Below are 10,196 nucleotides of genomic sequence, written 5' to 3' on the forward strand. Positions count from 1 at the left end.
GGTTTTCTTGGGGACTGGGATGATGGTGGAGTGTTTGAAGCAGGAGGGGACTTCACACAGCTCCAGTGACCTGTTGAAGATGGGGGCCAGCTGATTGGCACACACTTTCAGGCAGGAGGGGGTCACACCATCTGGGCCTGGTGCCTTTCTGATCCTTTGTTTTTAAAGTGGCCACACACATCCTTTTCACAGATCACTGGAGGTGGTGGGCTGGAGGGAAGGATGGTGTTTGTCAGGGGAGCAGCTGCTGGATCTGAGGTGGGGAGGGGGGGGGGGAGTTTTGTCAAACCTGCAGTAGAACACATTCAGGTCATCTGCTAGTTGATGGTCCTCCACAGTGGGGGAGTAGGTTTCCTATAGCCAGTGATGCTTTTCAGGCTCCCCCACACAGATGAGGAGTCGTTGGCTGAAACCTGAGCTTTCAGCTTTTCAGAGTAGCTCCTCTTTGCTGCTCTGATCTCCCTTGTCAGTGAGTCCTGCCCCCACTTCTGTAAGCCTCCTCTTTGGCATGATGAAGCTGCTTGAGTCTTACTGTGAACCAGGGCTTGTTGTTGTTGTTGTATGTGCGGACGGACTTTTTGGGCATGCACACATCTTCACAAAAGCTGATATAGGATGTCATAGTGTCAGTGAGTTAGTCCAGGTCTGTAGCTGCAGTCTCAAATACACTACAGTCTGTGCAATCATAGCAGGCCTGTAGCTGTGACTTAGCCTCTTCAGTCCAGCTCTTCACTGTTTTGACCACAGGCTTCGCAACTTTAAGTTTCTGCCTGTAGGTTGGAATAAGATGGACCATAGAGTGATCTGAGAGTCCAAGGGCTGGGCGGGGGACAGAGCGATAGGCGTCTTTTATTGTTATGTAGCAGTGGTCCAGTGTGACTTTGTCCCTGGTGGGACAGGTAACGTACTGTCTGTTTTTGGGCAGTTTGTGGGAGAGATCTGGGGCCTATTTCAAGAAGGCGGTTTAACAAACTCAGAGTTCAAACCTGAACTCTGAGTTGACTTACTCAGAGTTGGAAAACTCGGAGTTTTCGGTTTCAGAACAGCTGAAAAGAGTTGGTTTAATCAACTCTGAGTTGTCTGACTCAGAGTTAGGCGCGTGCCACGCGACTATAAAAAGCCCTGAACAATGGAGTGAAGAAATTACGAGTCACCATGGCAACAGGACCAAGCCAAAATAGGTCTGCGTTTTTCCCCGACAGAAATGGATGTGCTACTACAAGCATATAGTGACTACGAGCCCATATTCCGTAAGAGAAGCAACACGGTTGCAGCGGCGAAAGAGAGAGAGTTAGCTTGGGGGAAAATAGCTGCCCGAGTCAATGCGTACGTTTACATTTTAATCATACAGTGTTCGGTATAAGTAATTACTAAATAATGTTAGTAATGTTATTATTTGTCACTTGTAAAGTAAGGAATGGTTCTTAATTCTTCAATAATTGAATGAGTAACTTCAGTAATTGCATAAAATACCGATTTTTGTACGAATTAAAAGTGCAGTTTTATGTCTACCCTTTCTTAAAATTCCTATTGTGGTTGATATGGGATTTGTAAAGTAATGATTAATAAATAATCCAGTACGTTTTATGGAGAGTAAGTATTACATTAATCAAAATACTTTTTTAAAAATTGACCCAACACTGATGTAATAATATAAGAATTGAATTTTAATTTTCATGTAGGTGCATTGATGGGAATATGTGTGCCATCAATGCATCCAACCACATTAGGAAATCCTGAAGGGGATTCTAATTATTAGTTTATTTCCAGAGGTCACAGCAAGATGTTATTAACTGATCATCATTTGTCAGATTAGCCTTACTGAAACGAATTCAATACCACTAACCTGCAATCCTGTGAAACTCCTCTTTAATGGCTCTGAGGGGTTTGTGCCCAGGAAACACAACAAAAATTCACAGAAAGCGCTTGAGGGCGAGGCACACTTTCCGAACTATTCTACATACTGTGGCCTTACTAATGGGCTCTGCATCCCCGATGCAAACTGCCATTTGCAACAAATCGTAACGCAACACAAAGCATCTGCTCGGATGTAAGAGCACGGCCACAATGGGTGATGTGTCTGATGTATGGGTGGATAAGATTATTGATATATGTTATGGACTCTCTAGAAAAACGGTACCGCTCAAATAAAAATACATGGGGATATGACAAAAAATCAACTTGTGGCCTCAATATCCTCTCCCGACGTAAATGCAATTCCCTGTGAATTAATACAGCGTCCTCATCTACAGGATCCTCTATGAATGGACACGCCATTTTGGTCTCTGCGTGACGGAAACGTGTGCAATCTATGAATGTACTGAAAGATTAAATGAGGTATTAAACACCTTTCACTTTAAAAAGGGGCGGAGACCCGGAGGAAACTCTGAGTTTGCCGAACAAAACCTGCTCCCAACCAGGTTAGGTTCACAGAGTAAGTTGCCATAGTAACTGACTCTGAGTTTAGATTACCTCTCTTTGTGAAACGGGTTTAACTTACCCCGCTTCACGGGTTTAAGTTACCTCCGTTTCTAAAACCGAAAACTCCGAGTTGCCCTCATTTCGGGGTTAACAAACTCTGAGTTTCGACAAAACCGCCTTCTTGAAATAGGCCCCTGCTCTGTTAAACAACGAGTGGAAAGTTGGGATGTTCTAGCTCCAGGCTAGTTATCTGTTCTGCCAAAGTGCTGCACAGCATAGACATATCTATCGACTGAAACAATACTAAAACAAACAAAACAATACTAAACAGTCAACAAGATAATCATAGAGCATAAAACAAGATGTAGACAATGCCATTTAGAGGCAGATAAAACAGATTAAAGATCAAAGGCCTGTTTAAAAAGGTGGGTTTTTAATGTAGATTTAAAAACCACTAGTTCGGTGATAGACCGAATCTTGTGGTAGCGAGTTCCAGAGTCTGGGGCCATAAACAGAAAATGCGCGGTCACCCCATTTTTTGGATCGGGACCATGGAACCACTAGGGACAGGTTATTAGAAGAGCACAGGGCTCTACGAGGAACATAGATAGATAAAAGTTCAGATATATTCGGTCTTATTCTCATTTAAACCAAGAAAATTCTGGGCAAGCCAAATCTTGATATAGAGGATTTGAGCAAATCGTTGAACTCCTTCACTAACTGATCTGAAGCACAGTCAACATGAATATTAAAATCTCCACAAATTAAAAAGCTGTCAAATTGTGGAATCAATACACCCAGGAGTTCCCCAAAGTCATTTATAAAATCCTTGGCTTAAACACATAACGTAGGTGAGTGTAAGATTAAAATGAAAGTTTGTAGTTCAAAACTGGAAAAATCTCTTGATGGAAACGGGCGACATTTTAGGGTCGACTTAAAGACCGTTGCCAGACCGCCACCTCTGCCGGCCAGCCGCAGCATATTAAAAAATGAATAATCCACCGGTAACAACTCAGAAAAGAGACTGTTGTTGCCTTGTTTCAACCAAGTTTCAGTAATAAAAAGCATATCCAGGTGGTGTGAACACATAAGATTGTTAAGAATAAAGCTCTTGTTGTTAAGTGATCTTATGTTCAGAAGAGCAAACTAAAGCGGACTTGGCTTGTCCAAAGAGAAGTCATTTCGAGTCACTGGGCGGAGGTTAGCCTGGGAACGATGTCGGTCCAAGCGTCTAACCAGCCAGCAATGTGGGTGAGGGGGGTCAACATCTTCGCCAGCCGGCAGAAGAAAGCGATAGTTGTAGGTAAGAGTCCAGCTTGAGTCAAGGCAACCATGCTTGAGGAGGTGCTCCCTCCACCATGGTGAGTTCAGGCCCGATTTCAATCTTACATGATGTCCAGCTCTCCTACCGCGTCGCCTCCAACGAGGCCTACCCAGAAGAGGGCCAGTACTCCGCCGAAGGAAGAAAGGTATAGATGCCGGTGGTGGCGGTGGAAGTTCAAATTGATAGGTTAGGTGAATGCTGGAAGATCCAAACAACGAGTTGCGTATATCAAGGAGCATGAGACGATCATAAACCAAGGTAGAAACAACAGAAGCAGCATCAAATATCAAAAAACAGCAAATCCATAGGAGAGTCAGACGGCAAGCCAACAACAACGGCGCCATCTTGAAATCCCCCAGGTCTCAGGTTGCCATACATATCTCATCCATGTCAGAGGCCCAAAAGCTTTGCAATTGATAATAAGAGTCTCTAAGTATGTATTGCATGTCCTCTGTAGCGCTGTGACATCTGTGCACCAACCTTCATTTATGTAGAAACAGATTCGACCTCCTCTCATTTTCCCAGACAGCTCTGTTACGCGATCCGCTCTGAACACCTGGAAGCCCGGTACTTGTATTATGCCGTGAAGCATAAAGCAGCAGAGCGTGCAAAGTCAGAGTTTGTCCTGTTGACGAGAAGAATTTCATACATTTTGTTGACCAGGGAGCAGAGATTTGCTAGGTGGAAAGACGGGAGTGGAGTCCGGGTCCCTCTCTGGTGTAGCCTCACTAAGGCGCCCACACCCTTGCCACGCCGGTGTTTCTTCCAGATCCTGACGCCGGCAGCTGTGCCTCTGATCAGAATGTCCATACAGCATTCTTCGTTTGCACAAATCGGAGAAAGGTAGTTTGGTGTGAGGTGTCTGATATTTAACAGTTCTACTCTGGTAAAAGTAATCCGGGATGAGTTGCAAAAGACTGAGAAAACAAAGAAAAACAACAAACACAAGAAAGCGCGAGTGACCAAGGCTACCATCGTCGGCGCCATAGCACCTTTACAGACTGGCTTGGCCATCAGTTTGAGTCTTTGTGAAATGACTCCAAAGGATTTCAAAGAAACCATTTTAAGATAAAATTTATTTTCTTTATTGATTAATTTATTACTATTTTTCATTTAAATGTTGGAAAAATGTAAAAAAAAACAAAAAAAAACCTGCTCATCAGAGCCCAAAGCACCAGTTAGGAAATGACACCTAACTGGCAAAAAAAAAATTCAGAATGATACATTTTTGGTCCTACTTTTAGTAGTTGAAATAAGAGCAACTGATCTACATTCCTATCTTAGGACATCACTCCTATCTCCACCAAAATGTAGGACAGCTCCAGAGGTATCCTAACAGGTTAGGAGCTGTCAGGAGGTGGCACTCAGACAGAGATAAACACACAGACTCAATGGGAATTTCATGACCCTGAGCTCATTAAATGATAGTTTGGAATACTTTTTCTGACATCTTGTGCATGATGCAGTTGCTCCAATAAAAGCTTCCACATGTTTTCTCCACTTCAGCCATTGCATATTTAAGCTGCCCTTTTTACAAAGCAGGTAGAGCAGTGATTTGAGACTGTCAAATCTGACATTGGCTGTTATAAATAAGACCTCGATTGCTCTCGCAGTTCCACTGCTGATACACAGATTCATTCATTTCTACACCACTCACTGTTAAACAGTGAAAAAACAGCTACAAATATGCAACTCATCGGTTTCCTTGGACATACTGGAGTCATCGATGGCACACATGTTAAAGTAATCACCGCGAGCACCAATGAAGGTGCTTCTGTGAATCGAAACTGTTACCACAACATTAACACTTAAGTGGCTGTGAACTACATGATCCTTGAATTAGTTGCCAAATGCTACATTATGAGTGGCTTTCCAGTAAATGTTCATCATATTACAGAAAGAGATCCGATATAAAGTGCATTACTATAGCATGTAATGGTGTTATTTCTGAGACACTTGATAAATATGGGCCCAGGTTTTTAGTGTTTTGTCCTGAAACTGAATCTAGGACAGCAGGAAAATTACATTCTCTTTTAATATGCTGGGCGCACGCATGTTTAACAAGAGTCAACCATTTAAAAATTTGATATGTACTTACAGTAAGGGAAACATGCTGAAACCCAGAAGCCTACACTTTGTTTTATTAGTTGGGATCTTTTGGTGATCACTTTTGATATAAAGATTTTTACTTGTTTGCATTCATATGTAAACAACTTGTATTTAGAGTTATTTAAGACTATTATAGATGTTTCTATTCCAAATCCAAATTGTGATTTGTCACTATGTTTTTAGACATGGGTGTGGTCTTGTATGTATGAAATCAGGCTGAGGTGGCTCTTTTTCACTCACCGATAAGATCTGGTCACCTCGCCGCAGCTCTCCACTCAGGTCAGCGGGTCCGCCTGCCAGGATGAAGGAGACAAATATGCCCTCACCATCTTCACCGCCCACAATGTTGAAGCCAAGGCCTGTGGAGCCTTTGTGGAGCACGACCTTCCTGGGTTCCCTGTACAGACAGTTCAGATAGTACATCAACTGTGGGGCGTCGGTGGGTCTCAGCATCTTCAGCTAGGGCAGTGGAGGTCAGAAAAGTAAACAACAATCACATTGTACATTGATGAAAGCGTCAGTGATGCTTTGTTCAGGCAAGAGCGCTTGAAGACTGTGGGAGTGCCACAGGGGGATGGTGTTCTATTTAGGATCTCGTCCTCAATTCAGCTCTGATGGAAAAGGAACCTCGTTGCATTCTTACACATTCACACGTGCACTGACTTGCTTTCTCTTTCTGTCTCATGTGCACACACCATGATAAATATATGATGTGTACAAACAAGGATACGTGCTCCCTGCACAGCTGTAGCAGCATGTTCAGGGTTTAGACTCAAATACAAACAAAACTATAGGCCACACTCTATTTTAGGAAGATTTGGTTAATGTACCTACAAGTGTACATGGTGGAAGTGAAACCTACTGTATGACAGTAATTAATTTTCTCCATTGTCAAACAGGAATGATATCTAGCAAAGTAAACAATTTTGAATAAAAAGATTTCTCATTTTGCCCAATGTATTTATTATCACGTTACATCTGACATATTTAATAAAAGCAACACATTACCCTTCCAGCACAGGACCAAATACAGTATTAACATCATATAACAGCAGACTGCTGCCTGCTGGTGAATGCATAAACTACAGGAGCAAGAAGCAGTGAAGTCACATCATGGGGCACTGCAGGCCATTTACTTCAGGCTTGTTAGAGTACTGAGTATTGACAATTTGAGGCACCAGTTGTGTGTCCTCTGTTTCAGTACCCCATAGTGAATCACTGTCATCAAAGCCAGCCTTGTATTTGTCATTATTTAAAAACATATTAGAGTTTCCTATTTTAACAAAAACTCAGTTTTTATCTCAGGTAAACAAGTTAAGTGTATACTGTGTTCTACTATATATGAGCACTGTTTTGTGCTAAGTTGTAAAAGAATTTGTAGTTAGTGACAGAATCCACTCAATGAATTCTAACCTTGAAGACAGGCTTCTGACAGCATGTATTTGCACATATTCAAGCATTTCTAACAGAGCACAGACAGACTGCAGTATTGTTCCCACATTTTTAACTGACCTTGCAACCCCACAAAGTTTATAACAAACACATCATCTAATCATGCAGCAGTGCCATTTTGATGCACAGGATTGATTTGACATTTTGTTGAACTTATTAATAAGAGTATGAATAAGAGTTTGAAGAAAGTTGCTGTGGGGCTGGAGTCATTAATTCCAAGTGCAGAAAAGACTTAATGTGGCTCATTCCTAGCACAGTCTATGATGACCCTAGCATACTCTCATTTCATTAAATTAAAAAAACAAATTCAGTGAGCGGATAGTTGCATGTATAAGGCGTGTATGACTCTTGTGTTATTACTGTTGCATAAGATACATAATCAACCCCCTACAGTAAATGCATGATTAATCCTGGAACCTTATAAACCTCAATAATAGGTTACAGTAAGATGAACAACAACAGTTAACTGGGCAGTTCACCTTTATCTTGTTCCTGGTGTTTTCATTTGTCTCTACTACAGAGACACCGAGTGTGTGAAGCCTAAGATGTAAACCTAAATTGCAGAGGTAGGATCAGATTAAAACTAGCCCAAGGTGGACCGAGTTTTACAATTGAACCGGAAATGATCATATTGTCTGGGACTATATTGGTTTGTCACCTGAGGAGCATATTCTTTGTAGTTGACATGTAGTTTTGTCATCTAAATTAAATTAGCATTGTGTTCCTATGATGAGCCCATTATCCACTAAGCATGGTCATTATCTACACTTTAACATCATTCTCATTCTCATATATTCAAACTGGTTTGGAGTGGAGATGAAACATGCTGAGGCAGCCGAGTAAAGTGAAAAACAGAATGGCACTAAAAAGACACAGCCAGGGCAAGTGTTCTAGCACAGCCACAGTAAAAGATGGCTACAAGGACATTAATAACAACACAAAATGTTAATTAACAGTTATTACAACAACAACAAACAGTCCATCTGTAGACACAGGCAAGAACAGAGGACAGCATCTTTCAAAATGAGGTGTGAAGGACTGATTTATGACCCTTAAGCCCCACCTATGTACTTTTTTTTATTATTAATCTTTTTACAAACATAAGTTCAACAAATACAGTTGTACATGTTATACATTATTCCCTTTTTTTTCCCCATCCCCACACCTAGTACATCCTCACAAAAGGGGGGGGACTAACACCCAGAACAGTAGAACAGTCTCTATACAGTCATAAAATAAAAGTAATGCTAATGACTATACTAGTGTCATCTGTCTTTACATAAAGGAGAGGCAGAAGAGGCAAACACTATACAAAGCAACAATCACAACTCTTGGATACTTCTCTCATTACAAGTAGTGAACAGTAGACAACACAAAAAAAGGGGGGGGAGAAGGGGGGTCAGTCTAAAGGTAAGACTGAAAATATTCAATAAAAGGTTGCCATTTATGAAAAAATTTGGTCAAAGCACCTTTTATTGAGAATCTTATCTTTTCTAGCTTAAGAAAAAACAACATCCCGCAACCAGAGAGAAACAGAAGGAGGATTTGAAGATTTCCATAAAAATAAAGTCAGACATCTTGCAAGAACAAATGTAAAAGCCAATATATCTGCATCTATGGAGTCAACATGTGAGGAATCTACTGAAAGGCCAAATATACTGTAGCTAGGAGAGGACTCATAGTGATATTTTTACCCAAAACCTTAAACATGATTATAGAATATTCACCCCAAAATCTCTGCAATCTAGGACAGGAAAAAACTTATGGCTCATATTGCAGGGAGAAGCGTGACATCTGTCACACTGATCTGGAATATTTGGATAAATTTCAGAGAGATGGGATTTCGACCATACGTTGTAATCTAGCACATGGTGAGCTACGTATACTGTGAATCGCTCTATCCCATAGTTGATCTGTAAAGCTCAGACCCAGTTCCCTTTCCCAGGCATTCCGAACTTTGGTAGCTGAGTGATCATCAAATGACATCAACCATGCATATATATTAGAAATAAGAGAAGTCTGACTAGGTTTCAAGGTTAAAAGGTCATCCCATAGTTGGTTGACAGGAAGGGGCGGGAAACTTGGAAATACAGAAGAAGCACAATGTCGGAGCTGAAAGTAGCGAAACAAGTAGGAAGCGGGCAAATTAAAGCCCGACCTCAGATCTGAAAATTTAAAAAAGACACCATCCTTATAGAGATCTCTGAACTGTTTTATTCCTCGACTCTGCCAAATCGTGAAAGTGCCGTCTATAAGTGATGGGGGAAATAAAAGATGTTTTGTTATAGGCGTGAAAGGAGATGCAGATATAAATTTGAACTGGCGCCTAAACTGAAACCAAATTTTAAGGCTGGAAAGTACCACCGGGTTTCTCATGAGAGATTCAGTGGTAGAGAGGAGAAAAGTAAGGCTGTCAAGGAGGATGAAGTGAGTAATTGATCCTCTAGTTTGCACCACAATATACCTGGAGATTGATTTGATTTGATTCATTCTTTCAAACATGTAAAGACAGTCAATATGTCAACACACATAATTTCACACATATCCACAAATGCATTATCAGTTTGCTTAAACCTAGTACTTGAACGGAGTAGGAAGAAGTTAGACTTATCGAGTCCTACCCCATAACATCATCTTACCATCATTGGTTTGCAAGCAGTATTACTACATAGATAATTTTGTTCTACACCATGCTAGTGATATACTAAAAAATATTACAGATTGTTAACATTCTTACATAATGACATACTTTGATAATTATCTTCTACATCACACAAGTAGAAATATTACATAGTGTTAACATTCTTACACCACACCCTCAATGTTACACCTAATTAATCATTAAACCTGTTCTTGCATATATCTTGATTGACACATACCTTTATATTTA

The 10,196-nt window shown here is 40.9% G+C and overlaps 1 protein-coding gene across 15 annotated transcripts in view; it reads right to left on the bottom strand.

The window, feature by feature from the left end:
- Positions 1–10,196, bottom strand: part of dlg2 (discs, large homolog 2 (Drosophila)) — a 316,297-nt gene that overhangs the window by 58,189 nt on the left and 247,912 nt on the right. For all 15 annotated transcript variants that reach the window (XM_020621763.1, XM_020621766.1, XM_020621770.1 and 12 more), the window contains one exon: positions 6,095–6,251. In XM_020621763.1, the coding sequence (XP_020477419.1) occupies positions 6,095–6,251 (157 nt within the window). The remainder of the gene's footprint in view (positions 1–6,094; positions 6,252–10,196) is intronic.

Source organism: Monopterus albus, unplaced genomic scaffold (assembly GCF_001952655.1).
Source record: "Monopterus albus unplaced genomic scaffold, M_albus_1.0 scaffold267.1, whole genome shotgun sequence".
NCBI classification, from domain to species: domain Eukaryota; kingdom Metazoa; phylum Chordata; class Actinopteri; order Synbranchiformes; family Synbranchidae; genus Monopterus; species Monopterus albus.